Source organism: Vombatus ursinus, unplaced genomic scaffold, assembly GCF_900497805.2.
Source record: "Vombatus ursinus unplaced genomic scaffold, bare-nosed wombat genome assembly UNPS02014786.1, whole genome shotgun sequence".
NCBI classification, from domain to species: Eukaryota; Metazoa; Chordata; class Mammalia; order Diprotodontia; family Vombatidae; genus Vombatus; species Vombatus ursinus.
In genome coordinates this window covers 42,740,922-42,766,771 of record NW_020954564.1, presented here as the reverse complement: position 1 = coordinate 42,766,771, position 25,850 = coordinate 42,740,922, and the positions used below count along the sequence as shown (strand labels likewise).

General features: G+C 35.9%; 1 protein-coding gene across 5 annotated transcripts in view; it reads left to right on the top strand.

Moving 5' to 3' along the window:
* LOC114047052 (N-acetyllactosaminide alpha-1,3-galactosyltransferase-like) overlaps window positions 1-21,690 on the top strand; it is a 124,490-nt gene extending 102,800 nt beyond the window's left edge. For all 5 annotated transcript variants that reach the window (XM_027867733.1, XM_027867732.1, XM_027867734.1 and 2 more), the window contains one exon: window positions 19,001-21,690. In XM_027867733.1, the coding sequence (XP_027723534.1) occupies window positions 19,001-19,694 (694 nt within the window). In that variant the 3' untranslated portion in view covers window positions 19,695-21,690. The remainder of the gene's footprint in view (window positions 1-19,000) is intronic.
* Window positions 21,691-25,850: the final 4,160 nt, after the last annotated feature.

The following is a 25,850-nucleotide window of genomic DNA, read 5'->3' as shown; positions in this document are numbered from 1 at the left end:
ATAATATAAATAGAACAGCTGTGGATATTTTCATATAGATAGATACTTTTTTCCTTATGAATTTTTGAGAGATCAAATCCTACCAATGGATTTCCTAGGTTAAAGGTACGATTTGTTTTTGGACTCATTACATATTACGTTGCTTTCTAACACGTTTACTTCAGTCTACAGAGCAGCCAACAGTGAATGCATTCCTGTTTCCCCACAGCCCTGGCAACATTGAATTTTTTGTTGTTGTTGCAATTATTGTAGTTCTAGTGGTCACAAGTGGTATCATAAGGTTGTCTTTTGATTATTTAGGAGTTTGTTGACTATCTTGGGTTTTCTTGTCTTCTACAAATAGAGATAGTTTAAATTTTATGCCTTTGACTTCTTTTTCATGCATTGTTATTATTGTTAAGGATAATAATACCTGTATTATCAACGATATAGGTCTGTTTCAAAGCTCAAATGAGATCATGTAGGTGATATGTTTTGCAAATATTAAAGTGTTATATGTCCATTATCAATATTAGTAAGTAAGAATGGTGAGGATGTATCTTCCTTTTTAACATCTCTCTTTAATTGGCATTCTTTTGGTATTTGTTATATATTATATATAATATTAGCTTGTAGTTTCAAATACAGGGTATCCCAAGTCTTAGGCTGGCTTTAAGCTTTAACAGCTTAAAGCTTTTAGTGGCTTAAAACCACACTAACATTTTTGTGCTTCCTGTATCTATACTTTGTATTATCATATGGAAAAATCCTTCTAGTCCTTTATTTTCAAATGTTTACAATATATTTTATCCAGGGCTTTATCTGAATATAAAGATATGATCAGATAGTCTTTAATTTTCCTCTTATTGACAATATTTACATATTATTTCTCTGAATACTTTTTGGTTATGATAGATTCATTTTTTAATGAATGGTTGTATTTTATTAGTGAATTTTGTATTCCTTAATGATGCTGGTCGATAGTTTTCTTTTTTGACTTTGTGTGAGTTTGGTTTAGGTATTCACATTTTATTTGCCTCATAGAAGGTGGTAGAAAGCTACTATCTTTCTCTATGCTTTGAAACTATATATTTCTATGTAGTGGGTAGAATTCACATGTGAATACATTTGGGCCCTAGGTCTTTTTGTGGGTCATCTCCTTCAGTGGTCTGCCTGATTTCTTCATCTGAGATTGTTTAATTTAGGTTGTTTAATTCTTATTAATTTTTGCATTTTGTACCTTTCTTTTTCCTGCTTCTCATATTTATTAGTTGTGGATTCCTGTATATGTTTCCCTCAACTTATGACTTGAGTCAGCAAGCATTTTTAAATGCCTATGGTGTGTGAGGTGCTGTGCTGGGCACTGGGGATACCAAGAACAGCAAACAATCCCTGTTTCCAGGACCTCACAATCTAATGAGGGAAACAGCATGCAAACAATGACAGACGAGCAAGAAACATACAAAATAAATTGGAAGTAAACTCAGAGGGGAAGGCTCCAGCAGTAAGAATGATCATTAGGACTAGCTTCTTGCCTTAAAATCATAGGATCAAGGGGCAGTTAGGTGGCGCAGTAGATAGAGCAACAGCCCTGGAGTCAGGAGGACCTGAATTCAAATCAGGCCACAGACACTTGACACCAGCTGTGTGACCCTGGGCAAATCACTTAACCCCATTGCCTAGCCAAAAAAAAAATAATAATCATAGGATCTAGAATTAGATCTGGAAGAAACCTTTAAGGCCATCCAGTCTAACTCCTTTATTTTTCATAGGAGGAAACTGAGACCTGAGAGATTATGACTTGCCCAGAGTCACGTAAGTCAAACAGAGGTAGAATTTGAACTCAAGTCCTCAGATTCCAAATCCAGTATTATTTTCACTGAACCATGCTTCCTCCACTTATCTACAAAACATACAGAACAGAGATTCTGAGGTTGGGGATCAGCCTGCAATGGTGGAAGAGTGTTACTATACTATGAGCCCAATCTTCTGAGAAATCAGAAATCATAGCTCTTTCCTTTAGATTCTCAATTTAATTGACAAAGCTGTATATAGTAATCTCTGATAATTTTCTTGATTTTTTTTTACCCTTTGACATCTTTTTTATTTCTAATTTTGATGATTTGGGTTTTCTTTCTTTTTTAAATTTCACAATTGTTTATCAGTTTTTTAAAGTATTTCCAAATGCATAGCTCTTAGATTTATTTGTCATTTCTGTATTGAATTGTATTAAGCTCTGCTCTGATCTTGGTTATTTCTTTTCTGTGTTCTTTTGGTTTGTTCCTTTTCTAAGTTGTGTTTTTTTTTAAATGTGCTGATACATTTTATTTTTAGGCAAACAAACATATCTTAATACACTACTGAAAAACACTAGAGAAAGTAAATTCCCTGAAAAAAATTGATTATTGATTATTAATAAAGAGGAGGGTTACTACCTTTAACTCTGGCAGTATGATACTAACATTAACTCCTAGTATTAGGTCAGGATTTTGTTGCTCATCACTTTTCTTTTCTAAGTTTTTTAATTGTGGAAAGACTCCATTTGTTCACTTTCTTTCTCTCTTACAAAGATGTTTGGGGCTAGCTTTGGCCTATTCACATAAATTGTTATGTGAATTATCTATATTGTAATTCTCTTTGATTTAATCTATCCTTTTATACAATAATTTCCGCTTTCACCCAGTCATTATATAGTAGACAATTAAAAAAAATTTATGGGACCTACAACTTTTATTCATCGCATCATTGTTTATTACTAGGCAAGGTTTTTGGTTTTTTTCATTATTGTCTATAAATGAAGTATGCAAACTGTTTTTCTGCATTTGCCTGTGTCTTCTTTGTGGTCCAGCACATGATAAATTTTTGTAAGTTGTGTGAACAATAGAAAATAAAGTATATTCTTTAATTGTCCCGTTAAGTTCCCTCCATACATCTATGAAGTCTCATTTGCTTTAATATTCTGTTCAGTTCTGTGCCCCCCCATTCATCTTTTTGTTGAATTTATCATGGATTATTAGTACTGAAATCTTTATCATTTCAAAAAATTCTATTTCTTGCAAAGCTGTGAGCTTTTTATTTACTAATTTTGCTGTAGAATTATTAGGTCTGTATGTATTTAATATTGTTAGATTTTAATTTTGCACTGTTCCTTGCATAATATAAATGTCCTTTATCTCTTTTCATGCTTTCTGGTTTTAGTTCACCTGTCTTTTTCATGATCTGGTGATAGAGTGGTAAATTTTAAACTACCTCTTAATTCTGAAATCTGTTTTGAGCTTTCTGAACAAAATGTTTTTTTCTGTAAGTAATCTTGTTTTTATTGGTTGAGTTTAGCACATTTGCATTTTATAATTGTTAAGCTCATTTTCATTCATTCTGTCAGAAGAGAACAAACACCTTATTCTTCTTATTTCTGGTATTAATTTAAACTTAGTAGAACCACTACTAACACCCTGGGTATTCCACCTCCACAATCCACATTACTCTGAAATTCTTCTTTTACTTATGTTTTTCTAGCCTTCCTCTTGTTTCACCCCTAATGTTTACATTCTCTAACCCACCAAAACCTATAGTCATTCTACCCTTCCCTGCTTTTCTGGGCTACCAACCCTGCTCTGGTCACACTCTTCTTTCAAAATCTCAATCCTTTAGTTAACCAGTTAAACGTTGCATTGCCCCTTGGCTCTTTAATCCCTTTCTCCTTTGTCTTGTTGTCTATTATCTCACTTTGCCTGGTGTTTCATACATTATCTGCCTTCTCCACTATTGCTGGGTCAATGCTGCTGAAGGCCAGCCCACAGTAATGCTGACTAGTTCCACTACAGATTTATGTTATCCAATCTTATTGGGTCATTACTGCTATATGCCAATCATTTTACTCTTTTCCATAAAAATATCACATTTCTCACCCCCATATATCTACACCATCTCTGTATTGACTGCTTCTTCTCAACAGGAGACCTCACCTTCTTCTTAGGTGGAAAAATTGAGGCCATCCCTCTTGAGCCCCCTCCTCACCAATTCCAGACATTAGATCACCTCAGCATCATCTCCATAATCCCTTCCCTAACCCTGATGCATTGATGTGCCCCAGGGCTCCATCCTGGTCTCACTCCTCTCTGTGTACGTTCCCTTGGTGATCTCATTAGCTTTCATGCATTCAATTATCACACATCACTGCCTCTTCCTGGATTCCTCTAACCATAGGCGTCTCACAGATGTGTCTTGGTTCCTCTTCTCTTCTCTCTCTGTATTACTTCACTTGGTGATCTCATCAATTCCCATGGATTTAATTATCATCTATATGCCGATCATTCCCAAATCTACCTTTTCTGCGCCAATTCCTCTGCTGACCTCTAATCTCACATTTCCAACAGCTTTTCAGACATCTTGAACTGGATTTCCAGTAGACATCTTAACCTCAACATGTCCAAAACTGAATTCATTATCTTTTCCCCAGACCCTCCCCCTCCTACCTTCCCTATTTACTGTAGAATAAACATAGAAGTCATCCTGGACTCTCACCATCTCTCACCCCCCACATCTAAGCGGTTGCCAAGGCCTGTTGATTTCATCTTTGCAACCTTTTCAGAATATGGCCTCTTCTCTCCTGATATTCCCATCTTTCCCCAATCGACCTTCATAACCTCATGCTTGGATTGTTGCAAAACCTGCCGGTGGGTCTGCCTGCCTCAAGTGTCCTCCTACTCCAGTCCATCCTCCATTCAGCCACTAAAATGATTTTCCTAAGATACAAGTCCGATTATGTCACCTACTCAATAAACTCTAGTGTTTCCTATTGCCCCCAAGATCAAATACAAAATACTTTTTGTCATTCAGTGACCTTCATAACTTTCCCCTCTCCTACCTTTCCAGTCTTCCTACACCTTACTTCCCAACATGTACTCTTCTATCCAGTGACACTGGCCTCCTAGCTATTCCACAAACAAGACTCTCTACTTCTTGTCTCTGGACATTCTCTCTGGCTGTCTCCCACACCTAGAATACTCTCCCTTCTCTGCTCTGACTACTGACCTCCCTGGCTTCTGTTAAGTCCCAACTGAAATCCCACCTTCTATAGTAAATCTTCCCCGACTCTCTAATTCCAGTGTTTTCCTACTTTTAATTATTTCCCATTTATTCTCTATGTAGCTTGCTTTGCATATATTTGTTTGCATTTTGTCTCCCCAGTTAGATTGTAAGCTCTTTGAGAACAAGGACTGTTTCTTGCCTCTTTTTGTATCCCAAACTCTTAGAACAATGCCAGGCACATAGTAAGTGCTTAATAGATGTTTATTGAACAGGTGACTACCAAATTTATATATCCATATCTCATCTCTCTCCTGAACTTGTGTTCTGAATCTCTAAATATCTATTTAACATTCCTATTTGAATGTCACATAAGCATCTGAAACTCAACATGTTGAAAACAGAAATTATCTTTTCTCTATCCCTCCTAGCTTCCTTATTTCTGTTAAAGGGACCACCACACTTCTGGTAACCAGGGTCTGCAACCTTATTTTCAGTTCTTCACCCTCATTCACTCACTCCCATAGCCAGTCTATTGCCAAGTTGTGTTGATTCTATGTCCTCTCACATCAATCCCCTTCTCTCTACTCGTGTCACAACTACCCTGGTCCAAACTTCAATCACTTCTCACCTACACTATTTCAATTGTCTCCTAAATGGTCTTCTTACATTTAGTCTGGCATCTCTACAATCCAATATCTGGGTGTGAAATTGATATTCCTAAATGGAGGTGTAACCAGCTCAATCTTTCAATCAGGAAGCTTCATTGATTCCCTAATGTCTTAGTTAAAATGCAAACATATGGACTCCTCTCTTTAGCATTGAAAACCCTTCATAATCGGACTCCAATTAATTCTCCAGGCTGATTACGTGTTACTTCGCCTCACGTGCTCTGTGCTACAACCAAAATAGCCTGCTTGCTGTTCCCATACATAATATTCCATCTCCCCATCTTTGTGCCTTTTACTGTAGTTATTCCCCATACCTAGATTGCTTTGCCTCTTCATTTCCAATTCTTTATATTGGTAGTTCCTCTCAAGATTCAGCCCAAATGTTAATGATTTCCTCAATTATTAGTGCCTTCTCTTGTTACCTTTTATGTATTTTTTACTGCATTTGCTTGTCTCAAAAATGTTATATCCCCAAAAAACAAGGTAAGATTCACACAAGCAGCAAGTGTCTTTTGTATTTTTAATCCCCAGTGCTTACTACAGTATATGGAACATAGTAGGCACTTAATAGATGCTTACTTATTAATAAATTGAAAACAAATTTACTATATACTACTAAATTTACTAAATGGAATTGCACACAATGCATGGCAGCTACAAATAAAGCCTGAAAAATCACTGAATTTTCCAAATGATCAGAGAGCATATAGGTCCAAATAATAGACTTAAGTGATAGATCATGACATAACAACCTCAAGATTACCTACATCCTAGAGAAATTAGAAAAACAAAAGATCTCTGGGCGATCCATTTTAGGAAATCATCAAATATATTTTCCTAGAATTAGTTAAAAACATTTGGAGAAATAAAAACAGAAGGAATTGACAATATGTTCTCGAGGAGGAAACCAAGATCTAACACACCTGTTAATATTATATTTAAATTCCAAAGCTACAGTGATAAGGGGGGAAAATACCATAAGCCTAAAGAAGATGTAAAGATATCATTTGCCAAGGGACAATAATTAAAATCACAGTCAAATAAAAATTTTTAGGGATGCCTTTTGCTTTTACTAATGTGAATAGTTGATTTTATTAATAAAATGACAATTTTATTAATTTAGTATTTAGTATTAATTTCTGAATATGCCTCCTCACCAGTAAACTTTTTTTTTAATAATGAAGATTTTTAAAAGCAACATTTCAGCAAAACAAACCAGACACTGTGTCTGATAGCGTATTTTACCTTTCACATATATAATTTCCTTATCTTTTAAAAAAAATGGAGGTAGTGCAGGCAGGTGCATTTTTCTATCTTTTCTCTAAGGCCAAGCATGGTCATTATTACACATTTCACATAAGGTTACACTGTACTGATCTTTCTATTTACTTGATAATAGCCATTCTGTATCTTAGCTTCCGTTTACTCATTCCCTTCTGCACCAAATCACAAGATTCTACCATTGTTTTGCTGAATTTGTTAGATTTGTTGTTTGTCTACCTTAATTTGAACTTCTTTCTCAAAGATAGAGGAGCATAGCTTTGGAATTATCCCACTCCCCTACTGACCCTCCTTTTTCTTTGTTTCTGTTTTTCTGAAGCACTCTTCTGAAACTTTTAGTGATTTAGCTAATACTATACTTACAGTTCTCATGCTGCTTTTTATCATGTTTGTTTAAATACTTATCTTTCTCTTTTTCTTAGGAAATTATTAGTTCAAGTATTTCATTGGAGTGGCTATGTCTCTTTATAAACTTCTCAACATCAGCAACTATCCAAATTCTTTTGAGTTTTGCTAGAGAAAATAATTCTGCATTTATGCTCACATATCTTTGTCAGCTTCTGTGTCCTTGATTTTTTCTCCTTGAAAAACCAACTGTGATTTGTGTATGTGTGTGGCGGGGGGGAGGGTAATGGAAAGCTAGAAACAAAGTGAATGGCCATTGATTGGGAAATCATCAATAAATGGTGGTATGTGAGTATAATGAAATATCATTTTACCATTATTATCTTGGTAGGTTTTTAGTATGTGTGTATTTTTTTTTAAAGCTGCCCTGTTTGGGGGCTAGGATATGAGGAATCCAGTTCCTTTGGTCCTTTCATTCTAACATCTTGGATCCATCTCCCAAGCCTGCATGTCATTTTGAGATGAGCAACTGTCTGGTTACTCCCTCTCGTCTTGTACTTGTGATGTTGATTTTTTTTTTTTTGAGTATAAGATTTTACATTTACCCCTATTAAATTTCACCACTGTCATCCACTGTTGTAGCCCATTGAATTCTTTTGGGGAGCCCAACTTTGGCCCCTGATATGTTAACTCTCTGAATTTGATAAGGATGCCTTTGCATGAGTCATAAGAGCTGTGCCAGGTGGAAAGAAATAAGCATTCATGTTCCTTAAGCACTGACCTCTCATGCAGAATACAACAAGAATGATAGTTGAGGTGGGAGACTCAGGCAGGGGATCTGTACAGAAAGGGAATCCAGTAATTGAATAGACTAACAATGTGGTATCCTGTTGCCCCCTGGTGGTCAGTACTTAGTGAATGAATGGATGAATGAAAACATTTATTAAGCGTTTGCTATGTGCCTAACACCCTGGGCTTATAGGTACAAAAGCAAAGACTGTCCCTTCCTTCCCCACCCCCATCCACCCCAGGAGGAAGAATAATGAAGAAAACCATACTCTCTGGGAGTGGTGGTTAGAGAAGGGAAACTTGGTCCAGAAAGTTAAGAAATGGTGAGTGGGACCCTAAGGAAAAAGATTGACACACCCCATTTGGAAACAATGGCAGAGCTGATTAAGTCATTGTTCAAGGTTCCAGAAATAACTGTAACTCTATCCTTAAAATACAAGTCCCACAGCTAGAGTTATTTCTAGATCATATCTTCTAATTCTATAACCCCTTATATTTTTTTAAGTTACTTATTATAGATAAGGTAGACCGTACATGTACTCTTTCTATTTTAAAGATGAGGAAACTGAAATTTATAGAGAAATGAAAGATCATTGGATAATAGATTTAAATCTGGAGCTTGATGATTATAGAAAAACATGGATAAACTTGCATGAAATAATGAAGAGTGAAATGAGCAGAACCAAGAGAACATTGTATGCAGTAGTAGTAACATTGTTTTAAGAACAACTTTGAGGGACTAAATAATTTTGACTATGACAAATAACCAAATTTACTACAAGGACCCTGTGAAGGAAGACACTGTCTGCATCCAGAGAAAGAACTGATAAATAGAATGATTTTACATATATATACACTTGTTCATTTTTAATGGTAGCCATCTTGGGGGATAGGGGGAAGTTCCATGATAACTTTATCATATATTTAAAAGGAATAGCAAGTTGCATGTAATAGATTTGCAGTTTCATATGCAGTCATCTTTTTTTTTCTATTTTACTGTGTTATGGAAATGATTATTTTATTTGTTGAGTTCAGAATAAAATAAATTAATTTTTTTAGAAATCTGGAAGGGACCTTCAGTCAATCAGTAAAAATTTTAAGTACCTATTATGTGTCAGGCACTGTGTTAATGTAAAGTTTGTAGAGGCCATTGATTTTTACTCTCATTTTACAAATAAGGAAATTTGGGCTCAGTGAAATGGCCAGGCTGGGACTTAAGTAAGTAGCTTGCCTTAAAATGCTGCTTTCTTTCTACTAGTTAGAATTCTAGTTCTACTCCTCACAAATTGTGTGACCTTGAGCAATTCACTGTCCTCTCTTTAAACTTCAGTTTCTTCTTTAGAGTTTGGGGGGGGAGGCGTTACTCATCTCAGTTGTCCTCCCGGTCAACGGTCCTCCCCACCTTTAAATCCTATGCTTATGACTTGCTTACAGTCACATGGCTAACAAGGAGTGGAACTGGTATAAGTAAATGCAGATTAAACAAAATCAGAAAGTAGAATTTATGATGAACATGTTGAACTCAGAATAACTTTCCTATCTTCAGACCAAATATGAAAGACTGTATTCCAGGATGCCTATGAGAAGAATTATGGAGGCTCTGAGCTGATGTTAATAATAAGGTACTGATTTAGTTTCTACTGAGGCCCATGCTTGGGCATGGGACATTTCTATCCACAGCTTCTAGTAGGATGAGAAAGGCTGTGGAAAAATTCTGAAGTAGATGAGCAAAATGACTTGAAATCTAAAATGGATTTTTTAAAGCTATTTAGAATGAGGCACTGATGAGGTAAAGATAATACACTGGAATTTCATATTGGAAAGTACATCAAAGTCATCTAGTCCAATCTCCCAACTATTATAAGGATCACTTCTGCAGCATCCCCTAGAAGTGGTTGTTCAACTAAACATTGAAAACCTTCATTGATTCTGAAGAATACACTACCACTTGAGGTAGCCTCTTCACCTTTGAGAGAGGTCTAATTTTTCAGAAGTTTCTTCTTATTGAGTTTCATCTTGATAGTTGAAACCTGCCTCTTTAAATTTTCTCTTCTCCAGGCTGTGTTATGATGAAAATTTGGGAGAAGTAAAAGAGAAACTGAGGCACAAAGTTTCCAAGCATGATCATTTTATTAGTATAGCTAGAAAATACCAATACATTGGATCCAAGACTCTTTAGTAGTCAAGGATTCATCTGACAGTCAGAACAACTCTTTAATAGCATTTACACAGTGATCGTACAGACATGTTTCACTCTTATTGGTTGAAGCTGCTTACATCAGTTCCTCACCAGGTAGAGCAACGTCCCACAACAAACATCCTTTGGAAATTCTTATGGTGGGCAAACATCTTATCACCAGATTGACTCATCTTCTCCCTATGGTCAGCAAAAGCTCACAGATGAGAATTTTTGTGGTTGGATTTTAACCCATAGGAATAGGGAAGTTAAACTCTTATAGATTTTACTAATAAGGCCTATACAGTCAAGTCTGAATTTGATTCACAAATATTGATTCTGATTAGATACAATTCTCAATCAATAATTAAATCATGGAATTTTAATTATATCATTTTGCAATAGACAACTGAAATTACAAGTTTAAAGGAGCTCGAACTCACATAATGAGGGGGTCAACCAATACATTGTGGATTGATTTTTGATACATAATAAATTGAAAATGATACAAAATAAGGTGAGGTATCAATTTTCAATTTCACATTTCCACCTTTGGTTCTTTGAGACTTGTCTCCAATGAATTACCATCTATAAATCAAATTAATATGATTAGAATGATCAGAATCCGCTGGAATTAAATTAGCAATGGGGCAATAGAGAGCAATAATTAAAGGGTTCAGCATTTTATGGAAGGCCAGTCATAAGAGATTTGATTATTACTGCTGCTGATGATGTTAGAAATGAATCAGCAAAAGGTGATAAGTCTCTCATGCCTTCTCCATCTGCGTGTCATAGTAGCTAGACAGGAACAGGCTCCCTTAACTCAAGAGTGCTTTGATGAGCAGGCTAAAGCCTTGTTACCTAAGGCCAGTGCATTGACAGCATCCACTGGGGGCAGTCCCCTTCCATAAGCTAACTTTACAGGGACAGTAGTGTGTAGGAAAGGAAGATTTTACATGTGTTCTAGGTAATACAATTCTCAAGTGCCTTTGTACCCCTATAGCGCACTTCCAATGTCCATTTAATCTCCAGTTGAGTTTCTAATGTCTCAGGTTTTCATGTGGTTCCTGGAAACAACTTCTCATGATTCCATTCTGGAGTAGGTCTTAATTGATGGCAGCTCTGAAGGTGGGTCTTTGTAGAAGGGCTCCTTGTCTGGTTCAAAGGTACTTGCAGAGTTCCTAGGTGTTCTTGCTATAACCTTTTACAAAACAGATCTTAATACAATTTAGTAGCTAATTGAGGTGGTGAACTATAGAACATCAAATATGGAACCCACACTTGAAACTTCAGAGAATTTAAGTCCCATGTGTCTCTGACTGTTTTATCCAAACCTTGTATCTTATATGAAGACTGCTATCAATCCTAAAAAAAGAAATTCATGAGGGCCTGACTTGTAAAATGAACCCTTTGTGTGTTAAATCATTTGTATTTGAGAGCCAATGTTGTGAACACATATATCTTGTTACTACTGAAAATTGTATACTCCATTTAATTTCAAAAAATTTTACCTTCATCTTTTATCTATCTTTATCTAAATCTAATTCTAATTCATTCTCCCCTTAGGAAAATATTATAATCATATTAACATAATAAAAGGATGTTGTAGTATCAATCTCCTATAAACTATAACTATCAACTCTAAAAATATGACTCATGTGGTGGGTTAAGAAAACCTTAGGAGATCAGGCAAAATGTCTTCTTTATTGTTAATAAGGTTAAGCATTGAATGGTCTCTATTATTTGTAATTCAAATGACAATTTAAAATGATTCCTCAGTATAGTAGTAGTACTATACTAGTATATATTATTCAGTCAAAAGTCGCCAATAAGTAAGTTATCATTACTAACCATTTAAAAAAATAAATACCTCATTTAATAATTAACATAGCTAGTTAGAAAACCAGACAGCCCAATGCATAATATGACAGAACATACACAATCTCATGTATTGTAAAACAGAAAACAAAACTTCTTACAATTTGGGTGACACTAATTCAATTGAACACATTTCCACATTGCTTTACATAAAAAGTTCATTCGTTTCAGAACCTCAAAATAACTCAATAACGGTAGCCAACAATTACATAATGCTCACCACCTATCAGGCACTGTGGTAAGCACTTTACAGTTATAGGACGAGGAAGGCACTGTCTGAATCCTTCTCTTAAGATTCCAACAAAACCTTGTACACTCTAACTTACTGTATTTGTAAATAAGGCTTACCATGAGGACCTGAACAATCGTTTCCAGAAAGTATAATGGTGAAAGTTGTAGCTTTTAAAGCTAGTGGCCAAAAAAAAGTCCGTGTTTCCTCATCTTTGGGAGGAGCTGTTTGTTGGAAATAGTTGCAAAAGTTTAATGTGTTTGAGAGTTTAACTGTTCTCTGAGACTTTTGGGGCAATAAGAATTTATTACAGTCACATTGTTTTTTAAGTGATAGTCAAACCCAAATACAACTCCCTCAGCCACAACTACGGAGTTTAAGTTTCCTCCCTTTGGCTAAGAGATAGCTCCTCATTGTAGTGTCACAACATGTAATAAGCAGGGTCACTTTGGAGAAGAGGTCATCTATCTCCTTTTAAAAGTTAACCTCTATTATGCTAGAGAAGCATTTATCCACTTATTTCACAAAGAAGTTTACTTGGCAGTAATGGAGGGTATCCTCTAGAACTCAATTATGGCACAGGAAGGTCACAGACATTGGTACCTTAAAAGATGTCTTCTACTCCTCTCACATCAATAACTTACTATTACTATCTAGAGTTTTCTTCATATTTTAGCTGTTTTCCTTCCTCAATTTATAATCTAATAGCATTATATAAAAGCAAGTTCCTTTTTGATGCTGGTACTTAAACGTGTAATTTACATAATGTTGTAGAAAATTCATCTTTTTCATACTAGTCACATCTAAAGTCCAAAAATATTAGTCTTTATAAAGAAATTTGTAAGCACTTTTCTTTATCTGTGAAAGATCTTGGTTCCTAATTGCCTCTTACAAAGCTTATGATATTTTCCAATACTATAAGTTATTGAATTATTATCTCTAATTAAAAAGTTAGCAGTTAGGAATTTTAGCTTTGTCTGTCATCAAAAGAGGAGTTAATTTTCCAATGATTTTAAATTAACAGAAATCCCTATACAATGATTTCCCAAATAACAAGAAAAATTATGCCAGTGACATAAACAAGATTATGGATTTTTAGAAGAGAACACAAAATGTTTTTGTAAATATTTACAATAATTCTCCTAATAGGAGAATATATCACATGAGAGCACATTAATTTAGTGTTTGGAACAAATTTCAACTAAATCAAGTAGAGCTGTATAACCACTAATGTTAACAATTTAAAATCTCAATTTTCACAAGGGTCATTAACTACTAGGATTTCAAATGTCAGGACTCACTGTTTTTAATTAGCTTGAGCTTTAATTTTAAAAAATTAACTCAGATTGGAAAGTGATGATGAGACTTCAACTGTTAGAATGCAATCGTGAACATCACATTGGTTCTAGTTACAACAATTAAATATAAATTAAACAACAGTAAGTAGCACAGTGGAATAGAGTACTGGGCCTGCCTGGGAGCAGCAATACCTGAGTATAAATCTAGCTTTAGATACTTCCTAGCTGTGTGACCCTGGATAAGTCACTTAACCCTGTTGGCCTCTGTTTCCTTATCTGTAAAATGATCTGGAGAAGGAAATGGCAAACTATTCCAATGTCTTTACCAAGAAAACCCTAAATGGGTTCACACAGAGTTGGGCGTGACTCGAACAACTGAACACCTTTTGATAGTGTACTTATACTAAAAAGATTGATGTAGCCTTCCCTAATGACTTCAACCAATTTCACTAATTCTTATATAGTAAAACAGATTATTATCCTTTCTGATCCATAATTAAATCTGCCGAATTGGCAATGATGATTTGAGTTAGAAAGATCCTTTGCTTTATGATATAATAATTTCTTGATTTAAAGTTCCTGCTTTTATTAAAACACAGTTTTGACTTCATATAGAGTTAACAGGAATTGCATTACTGAAAAAAAGTGTCTGATGCAGACTATAATTTTCTGAAGGGCTCAGGGTTTAACTTTTTCTCTATTTCCTTTAAAATCACTCAAAAGCTAAGTCCATTTCTTCTGTTTTCCTTAACCTAATTTATAATGTATCATGTAGTAGATATTCCAAAGCACTGTGCTTTGTTTTATGATTTTATAAACTTCTAACTGATAAATTTTGTTTTATATTGTATGCTTCCTTATTTCATCCCATAAAATGTTTATTTGTCCTTAAATAATTTGCAAGTTCTACTTTGCCTTCTCAAAACTTTAGTATTTTAGAGCTATATACTCATTTTAATTGATCTTTTGTAATTTGAGCATTCATACAGACACATTAGGTGAGCACATTTAACTCCTATAATGTTATGTTCTTGTTAAATTCTGTTCTCAATAACTCTTACCCTAACTGCCTTTACAGAACATTAACTTTTATTTACTTTTCAGTAGCTTCCTGATTTTAAAGTAAATTTTTCTCTCTCTTGAGGTCAAATCAGAAACTGGGAACACTTTAGTATTTACATTCCCTTTGCAATTTGAATACTGTTATAAAACTTACCAGAAGTATGTGATCTGGGAGTCCCAATGTAGGGACCAATAACAGGGTTTGCCTGGTGTTTAAAAGCAGTAAGCACAAAAAGAAAAAAAAAAGCAGTATGCAACAGAAGGGTAAATAGACTGCAACTTGACTTACTTTTTTTCTTTTGGAAAGAGGAAACTGAATGTGGTCTCAAATTTTCCTGTTCTGCCTTTTAATCGGAAAAAATCTCATTTCCATTCTGCAATAAATTTGTCATTCCCTTTAAATACAGTTTTTAAGTGTACCTTTTAAAGAATTTACACAAAAATTAAAACTAATTCCAGCAAAAAACCTACAAACTACAAACTGCTTTGGAATGTTCTGCTGATTCAAAAGCGAAATGACTGGTCTTACTATCCTGCAGTTGGAAAAGCAGAACCCACTATAAAAGTGAGACTTGATCAGTTAGAGATCTCATATCAGTCTTTAATATTCCAACATATTACTTTCCTGTTACATAGCAAACATTTCATTTTAAGTTCTGAGTTGTGGAATTATTTAAACTCACAGAACTTTTACTCTAATTTCTCCTGTAATATTTTCCTAATTTTCTTAACACTTCTCTGAATCCCTATTTAACTGCATCTCTTTTAAACAGATTTCATGGCTATTGAAACACTTCTTAAAATTCAAACTATAACTTTAAAACCAGTTTGCAATTTAAACTTCACGTCATCCTGAAGTTTCTCCTTTTTTTTTTTAAAAAAAGTAATCTAATAGATCTGCCCATTTTTTCTATCAAACTTTACAAATTTCTGTTCCTATTTAAACAATCTCTGCAGACTGGTACCCCCAAAACTCATCAAAAGACTCATAAAGCATCCAAATCACAATTTAGAAATTTTCAGTAGAAAAATTACAATTTGGGTATAAATTTATACTCTAATTGTTTTTTTCCTTATGGGCCAGGAAAAAAAAAAGATCTTTTTAAATCTGTCTTCTGTCTCCAGCTTGGGCAGGGTTGGACATATAGAGAGAAAAGACAGGTTTTTTTTTTTTTCTGAAGACTTCTGAAAGTTTCACTTTCTATATTCCTTTTTCCTTGGCTGATCAGACTAAATGAAAAAACTAGGTTCACTTGTCAGACTACGGAACAAAAGAAACACCTGGAAAACACTTGCCAGTAAAGATTAGTGCAAAGCACAGATAAGACACTTACCCCCACACTCTAATATTCTAAATTTCTGTTTAGGTCTTCCCACTATCTTATTTTTAGTATTCTATAAGTCTAATGAAACCTCTAGCAAAATGCCCCCCTTTTTGTGCAACAAAAGCATTCCTGTTCTTGAGGTTCCCTGGCAAGGCTCAAAAAGGAGGAAGTATTTTGGTAGTGGCCAAGACTGCCTGAGGTTTCTGCCTAGGTGTCCATTTTTTTTATCTCTTCTTTCATATTTGGGCATTTCCGATATAACAAGAAAGACTTTTAATGGTATCATGTTTCCAGGCTGGGTGACATCATGGTATAAAATCACCAGCAGCTAGTCCTTCTTGTCTGAAAGAGGTTAGTTCTCTTACCATAGTGGAAGACAAATAGGGTGGAGGAGCAAAAGAGGAGGGAACAGTCAGAACAGAGTAGTCAGAAGTGAGCCCTTTAAGGAGCAGTAGGCATGTCCCATCAGACAAGGCTGGCCCACACCAAATTTAAACATGATTCATTCTTTTTGGGTGAGATTGTGCAATGGCCATTCTTAGTTTCTGTAATGTACAATAATCAAAAGTGTCAAATTTAGGCCAAAATTGTTTACCAGTTGAATCTCTAGCAGTCTTAGACCAAAGGTCACTTCATTTAATGGCTAACTGTCATTCCCAGATGAACTGGTGGCTTGCTTTGACTCTAGGATTTAAGCAGTTTTCCTGGGGGTGGGGGAACGGATTCATTTGGAAACACTAGTATCTGCCCCCACCCCTGTCACTCATAAAGGGATATTGAGTGGGAAACCAGCAGTAGCAGTCACAAGTGACTCTGAGAGGGCATTTATTAGGAAGTTGCCACAAGTGACCCTACAGTGTGCCCCCATAGAAGAGGGCATCCCCCATTCATCCCACTTAAGAAATGGAATATGACAATTCCTCCTTTCAGTTGGCTATAGGTTGTTATAGCCAGTTGTATAGAAACACGGTCTTCAGGATTGCCCTACTAGGATTTTAATAGTACAGAGGAGGACCCAGAGACTGATTCTCAATTTTGAGCCAATTTAGAAAAGCCAATTAAACTTAATGAATTTAAGTAGCCAATTGTTTTATCACTAGAAAAGCCATTTTACTTTGGCCCACTGCCACTTAAGGGAGAATTTACAACTTGGTTATAACTTGGCTGTTTTGCTTTGCCAGCTGAAAATGTAAAAAAGAAATTCCTGGTATTATGCATTTTTCTTTCATCCTTACCCCTCTTCATTAAGAATTTTACTTTCTCTTTGAAACTTTTGCTAAAAATCTAGTTCTTATAATCAGTTTTAACACTTTTTTATCAATTTAAATTCTACTTGTATAATAACTGTTGAAGTGCCCTAGAGACTTTCCTATTTTTTTTCTGTTAATAAAGATCTCCATTCAGGAGCTTACCTTGCCTCCAAGAAAATCTGGATCAAGGCCAAGCTGGTGAATCCAACCTCCAGGGTAGTCTTGAGAAGAGTTCTTCTGAGAGGCAGCTGGTGGGGGTGGAGGTGGGGGGGACCTCACTTGGTTCCCAGCTGGCTCACCAACTGTAGTGATAAAAATCTGTGTTAAAGAGAAACTGAAACACAGAGTTATAAGCATGATCAATTTATTAGTATGGCTAGCAAATACGAATAAATTGGATCTAAGACTCCTTAATAGTTAAGGATACATCTGACAGATCAGTTCTTCATAGTATTTACACAGTAATTATATAGACACATTTTAGTCCTGATTGGTTGGGGCTGTTCACAGTAGCTTCTCACCAGGTGGACCAAAATCCCATGACTAACATCCTTCAGAGAGTCTCGTGGTGGGCAGACATCCTATCACAAGATTGACTCTTCTCCCTCCATGATCGGCAAAGGCTCACAGATTAAATTTTTATGGTTGGATTTTATCCCAGAGGTATACAGAAGTTAAACTCTTATAGATTTTACTAATAGGGCTTTTGCAATCAAGTCTGAATTTGATTCACAAATATTAATTCTGACTAGATATACTGATTAGATACAATTCTCAATCAATAATTAAACCACAGAATTTCAGTTATATAATTTCACAATAGGCAACTGAAGTTTCAGGCTTAAGGGAGTTCAAAGTAACATAATGAGGGGGCCAATCAATACATAATGAATTGATTGATAATTAATACATAATAAATTGAAAATGATAGAAAATAAGATGGGGCATCAATTTTCAGTTTTACATAGGAATATACATTTTCTTCAAGTGATTCTCATATGGCATAGTTTTTTATGTACTCCCTATCATCATGGTCACCCTTCTGGGTGCATTCTGGTTTGCAAGTGATAAATTGTGACATGGAAGCAAAATATTATGGTAGCTAGATAGACCATCCATCCAAAGTCCATCCATGCTGTCAATTGTGAGAGAAAATGGGAAGGAGCTAGGTGGTACAATTGCTATAATGTTAGATTTGAAGTCAGAAAAATCTGAGTTCAAATCCTGTTTCAGAAACTTATTAGCTGTGTGACTATGGACAAGTCTTTGATCTGTCAGATGTATCCTTGACTACTAAAGAGTCTTGGATCCAATTTATTGATATTTGCTAGCCATACTAATAAGTTGATCTGCTTATAACTTTGTGCATCAGTTTCTCTTTAACACATATTTTTATGACTACAGTTGGTGAACCAGCTAGGAACTGAGTGAGGGCCCCCAGTCCCCCAGACTGCCTCTCAGAAAATTTCTTCTCAAACTTTTGTCTACCTGTTTTCTAAAGTGCAAAATTGGCTTAATAATAGCACCTACTTCACCAGTTGTTGAGAAGACTAAATAAGATAGCATATATGTATGTGTATATAGCACTATATAGATGCTATCTTTATATAGCTCAGCATGACATCACTAAAACTTATCATTATCATCATCTAGGGGGATAACTTAACTTATTTATGGTTTGTTTCACAGGTACCTTGATCGATATTTGGAGGAATTCATGACGTCTGCTGAGAAGTACTTCATGGTTGGCCAGAGAGTCATATTTTACATCATGGTGGATGACTACTCTAAGATACCTTGGATACAGCTGGGTCCCCTTCGTACATTCAAAGTATTTGAAATCAACAGAGAGAAGAGGTGGCAGGATATTAGCATGATGCGTATGAAAATCATTGGGGAACACATTATAAATCACATCCAGTATGAAGTTGACTTCCTCTTCTGCATGGATGTGGATCAGATCTTCAAGGATGATTTTGGGGTGGAGACTCTGGGTGAGTCAGTAGCTCAACTCCAGGCATGGTGGTATAAGGCTGATCCCAGTGAGTTCACTTATGAGAGAAGGCCTGAGTCTGCAGCATACATCCCTTTTGGCCAGGGAGATTTCTATTACCATGCAGCCATTTTTGGTGGCACACCCCTTCGGGTTTTGAACCTCACCCAGGAATGCTTCAAGGGAATTCTTCAGGACAAGAAAAATGACATTGAAGCTGAGTGGCATGATGAAAGCCATCTCAACAAGTATTTCCTTCTCAATAAACCCACAAAAATCTTATCACCAGAATACTGCTGGGATTACCATATAGGCACCTCCTCAGACATTAGACTTGTCAAGATTGCTTGGCAGTCAAAAGAGTATAATGTGGTGAGAAATAACTCCTGATATTTTTGATGGGATGGTATTAAGTTTCTGGATTAGAGTGCCTACCATTCTGGCTAATTCCTCAAAGCAGTTGCACTTAAAAAAAAAGTAAAGCCAAAAAAATTACAAAAAGTCATCACCTCACTCAAAAGCAAATTCACAAAACCTCTTTTTTCTTTATAATTTTCAATCTTCTGCATGGGTGATACTGGATAAAGAACCTATCTATGGAAATTAGATGTAAATACACACTGATTTTTTTAATCTACTGTGGGTAATGGGGAAATATTTTGACCTTAATAAAATATGACTAAATAGATTATGTCATAAATATGCAAAGCCAGAAACACTCTTATTCTGTAAGTAAAATTCAACCATCCAAAAGTTGGTAAGGAAGGTCTAAGTCATGGATTGGTTCCTTATGACTTTGTAATGTGTCGCTGTCTTCAGCCAGCCTGAAGAAGGATGGTGACATCTGGCCTGTGCCAATACTTTATAAGTACTATGGGCTATGACACAACCCAAGTTTACAATTCTTAGATGACTATCAATGGCACATTACCTGAACCCATTTGAGGACTGTGGTCATTCCTGATCAGATAGTGATGTATTCATCTGCAAAGTTTGTAAAAATATTAGGAGACACAACTATCTGAACATGAGTTTTCATAATGGTGCCCAGGGGTTTTATTTCAATGACTCTTCCAGGACTAGGTATTAAACATCTATTCAGCAAGAGGCAGATTAGCTCCTAAGTGAGTGTTAAGTCATCTTTAGGGGCCAGAAAATATAAAATAAGAGTCTGGTGACTGGTCTGTGGCACTGCTACATTAGATCCCGTTGGTGCACTGAACATGTTGGAGATATGAGACTGGTGTTTGATGACCTGTGTTACAGGAGTGAGGAAGGTATCCTTACTTCCAGTGGACACAACAAATTCACAGGGCTACCTAATGACTCTCAATGGCCAGTGTTTCCTTCTGCGTGTGTTGTTTCATACTTGCCCCAATTATAGTTTCCACCTTGTAGTTTTCACACTGTGAGTGAGGAGAAGAAGTTGAGAGAAAGTAGAGACAGAGAGGGCCAATGGAGATTAGAAGGAGAGGGCAAGAAACTTTAAGTTCTTTACCCTGGACTTCCTCCAAACAAGAGAAAGCCTATGGAAATGCTCTATTATTTAATTATCACTGCCAGTGCCACTTGGACCACTTCAAGGGATTGGATAATGTCTTAGTGAGCATCCAGGGTAAAAGAAGCAAAAGACACCAAGTGAATGACTGTAGGCCCTCAAAAATGGAATTCCATGTGAATTATTATGAAAGCAAATACAGATGGCAATGTTAGCCTTTCCAATAGCCATCATTCTGGCAAAAGACATCAGTATCCTCTGAGAGAGACTATAAATGTCCTTAGATCTCATTGGTAATTGAGCCACTAGCTCACTGAGAAGGCAGGAGAAGGAATGTATGTTGATATTTATTTTCCTAGCTTTCTCATGTGTTCCAGCTCAAATTATTTTCCGTATCCAAATAAGTTCCTCAAGGACCTATTTGTCATTGCATATATTGTGCTAACTACTGTGCAGGGGCTACTTTGACACAGTGTAACAGTGGTTAACATGAACATTCTCCTGTTCCTCTCCCTATCTAACACTTTCTTTGTAAAAATAATAATAATAAAATTTTAAATACCTGCAGGGGAAAATAGATCATATGTCAGTCAAAGCCCTCTTGAGCTCCGTAAATATTAGTCAATCCATTTTAGACTAAATTTGGATGAAGAAGGACTAAGCTATCCACCCTGTACTCAACATGATGTATCCTGAGTGTTTTGGTATCAGGTTTAAGAGGCAACTTTAAGGGGAGTTGATGATTAGTTTTCTTTTGCTTTTTTTTTTTTTTAAGGAAAGAGTCATTGGAATTCCAATTGAAACAAATTCAGTATATCTTTAATGATTGCTCTTAAGAGCTTTTAATATCATTTAAGATGTAAAACAAAATAAATTATTTTCTCAGAATGTACTGGTGTGTTCATTGATTATGCATGCCACAATCAGCCACTTCATCGTTTTTCACAGAACTGACCTCCTGGATTTCATTGCCTCCAGTAACTAATCTTCCTGCAAAATTTCATCAACTCTGAAAAATCTTATCTCTTTCATGTATCCCCTTCCCTGGGATCCTTCCTTCTATCTGATTGGAGAAGGTGGAGGGTGAATATCTGAGAGTTCTTCCCATTTCCTCCATTTAAGAAAGAGGCCCAGGGCAGCCCTCTCATCATTTCTTAGCTGCCTGTGTGTCTTCATTGTATTCTAATGTTAAGTGCCTTTTCCCTTCTCCTCCTTTTGGCTTCTTTTTATGTGTTGTCTTTCCCTATTATGCTGTGAGCTCCTTGAGAGCAGAGACGATCTTTTTGCCTTTCTTTGTATCTCTGACACTTAGCACAGTACCTGGCACATAGTAGATGGTTTTAATAAGTGTTCATTGCCTGTATGCATGCATCTCTTTCCTAAGGAATTGAGAATTGACAGTATTGGTGGTACTCTCAGGGGATGAAATTGGCCGTATTGAATTTGGGGTTCAGTTCATTTTAGGGCTCTGCAGGTTTGTATAATCATTAATAGGTAGAATATAAAAATTAGATGAAAAAATAGAGCTAGAAGAATACCACTGAAGTGAGTGAATGAATAAATAATGAATGAATGAAAGATGCACCTATTAAGCACTTACTATGTACAAAGTACTATTGGGAGTTGGGATAGAAATAGGAAAGGCAGGAATAGTCTTTTCTCAATGAAAACTATCTAATTCCCACATGCTAATGGGAGAGATAACAATTAGGTTTGAGGTGCTTGTCAAATGCAAAGGTCCTATGATTCTTAGATGTTTAGCAAAGCATCATCTTTAATATCATTTCTATTGCTAATTATATCCATATGTAAAGATGATGTTGGCATTCCTACTTCTAGAATGAGTGGAGTAGTGTAGAGTAAATGCCTTCTAAGATGATGCTTTAAAAAAAACCTTTTATTGTCCTTATTCTCTATTTTATTTGAAAGCTAAAGCTTCCATATTTACCACTTCCTTCTACCACACATGGTGCTTGACCAGTAACTTTGTTATTTTGTTTATTAAAAATGTATTAGTACCTTTTGTTTTTCTCAGCACTTTCATTTCCCAATATCTTTACCTGTATCCCTTCCAGCAAGCCGTCCCTTATAATAAAGAATAAGAAGGGAAACGGAAAGGGAAGCAATTCAGCAAAACTCGTCACATCAAATAAATCTGTAAATAAATGAAGTGTTCCATACCCATACTCTACCATTTTTTGTAAAGAGGTGAGGAAAGGGAATTATTTCTCTTCTTTAGGGCCAAGCTTGGTCATTATGCAGCAACTACATAGTATGATTTCTTTCTTCTTTTTTGTTTTTTGTCTCTTCCATTTAAACCACTCATTGTGTATGTTATTTTCTTGGTTCTGCTGATTTTACTTCATTATTTCCTGTGACTATTCTTTATATTTGTAATTTCCTAAGATAAAATAATATTCCATTTTATTCATATACCATCGTTGTAGTCATTCCTCAATTGATGGGCATCTACTCTGCTTCAAGTGTTTTGCTGCCAGGAAAGCAGCAGTCTCATGTTATAATTGAGAGTCCTTGTATGCCTAGAACAAATCCTCCCTTAAGAATATAGGGGCCAATTTTGGGAGCCAAGATGGTGGAATAAAGGACCCAACTCTCAAATTCCACTCAAATAACTTTAAAATAACACCTCAAATCAAATTCTGGAATGGCAGAACCAACAAAAGGTTGGGGTGAAACCATTTTCCAGCCAAAGACAGTGTAGGGGATTGGCAGAAAATGTCACACTGAGGTGGAGTACAGTGCATCATCTGGCCTTAGAGGCAGCAATTTCTGGTGCTCTCAGCCCATAGAGAGTTAAGGGGTTGGATAACTAGTCAGAGATTAGAAATTACAAGGGACCCTTTGCTGGTGCTGGGTTCAGGACCCTTTATATTGCCCATATGCAGTTTTGAGTAACAGTCCCAGGGGACAAGGAGCACTAGTGCTCAGGGTGGAAGGGGAGCAGGGACCCTGGGTCACAGTTCCTGGGCAGAGAAGAGTGCTTGTGGTTGCTCACAAGGGAGTAGGACCCTCATCTCAGTTTCAAGGCAGAAACACTAGCACTTGTGACTGCAGGAAAGCAAGATACAAGGTCACAGTTCCAAAGACTACAGAAGCACTTGTAGCAACAGGAGAATAAGGTCCTTCCTGGGCAAAGACCAGAATACAGGCCAAGAGAGCAGTGACTACACTTCTCTTTAGAGCATACCACTTTAGAGGAGCCAAAAACTTACAGTCACTTAGAACAAACTCTGAAAACAACAGCACAACAGTGTGCCCTCCACCCTAGAAACATAGCCCAACTTTAACATGAAGTTATAAGTATGAAATTGGAAAAATGAGCAAAAAATAAAACAAAAAAAACCCATAGAAAGGTAGTGGCTATGGTGACAGGGAAGATCAAGACACAAAGTCAGAAGAAGTTAACAATGTCAAAACAACTACAAGCAAAGCCTTAGTGGAAAAAAATATGAATTGGACACAAGCACAACAAGAATTCCTGGAGAAATTTTCAAAAAGGATTTTAAAAATCAAGTAAGAGACATAGAATAAAAATTGGGACAAGAAATGATAGTGATGCAAGGAAATTATGAAAAGCATCAACAGCTTGGCAAAGAAGGTACAAAAATCCACTGAAGAGAATTCTTAACGAACAGAATTGACAAAATGGAAAAAAGAGGTACAAAAATTCATTGAAGAAAAATAATCCCTTAAAAATTAGAATTGGGCAAGCGAAGGTTAATGTTTCCATGAGACATCAAGAAAGAATCAAACAAAATCAAAATAATGAACAAAATAAAAGAAAATGTGAAATTTCTCCTTGGAAAAATAACTGACCTAGAAAATAGATCCAGGATAGGTAACTTAAGAATTATTGAACTACCTTAAAGCCATGAATAAAAAAAGAACCCAGACATAATCTTTCAAGGAATTATCAAGGAAAACTACCCTGTTATCCCTGAGAGAGGGTAAAATAGAAATTGAAGAAATCTTTCCATCACCTCCTTAAAGAGATCCCAAAATAAAAAATCCCAGGAATATTATAGCCAAATTCCAGGGCTCCCAGGTCAAGGAGAAAATATTACAAGCATCCAGAAAAGAACAATTCAAATATTGTGGTCCCACAGTCAGGATCAGGCAAGATTTAGCAACTTCCCCATTAAAGGTTTGGAAGGCTTAAAATGTAAAATTTTTCAGGGCTAAGATTACAACCAAGAATCACCTACCCAGAAAAACCAAGTATAATCTTTCAGGGGGAAAAATGGATATTAAATGAAATAAAAGACTTTCAAACATTCCTGATGAAAAGACCAGAAAGGAATAGAAAATTTTATTTTCAAATATAAAACTCAAGAGAAGCATAAAAAGGTAAACATGAAAGAGAAAGCATAAAAGATTCAACAAATTTAAACTGTTTACATTCCCAGATGGAGAGATGATACTTGTAACATCTAAGAACTTGATCAGTATTAGGGCAGTTACAAGAAGTATATACAGACAGAGGGCATGGGGTATGAGTTGACTATAATGGGATGATTTCAAAAAAATTAAAGGGTAAGAAAGAGGAATACACTGGGAGGAGGGGAAAGGGAGAGGTAGAATGGGGTAAATTATCTCACATAAGAAACAAAAAGCTTATATAGTAGAAGGGAAGATGACAGAGGTGTTGGGCAGTGCTTGAACCTTACTGTCATCAGAATTGGCTTAAAGAGGAAATAACATACAATCTCAGTTGGATATAGAAATCTATATTATCCAACATAGAAATGGGAAGGGAAGGGGATAAGAGAAGGATCAAGAGGCTGATAGAAGGGAGGCAGTGATAAGAAGCAAAACAGACTTTTGAGGAGGAACAGAGCAAAAAGAAAACTAAATGGGAAAAAATAGGATGTACAGAAATACACAGTAATCATAACTGCGAGTATGAATGGGAACAACTCATCCATAAAACGGGAGTAGAAAGCAGAATGGATTAAAAGCCAGGATTCAACAACGTGTTATTTGTAAGACACACACTTCAAGCAGAGAGACACACACAATGTAAAAAT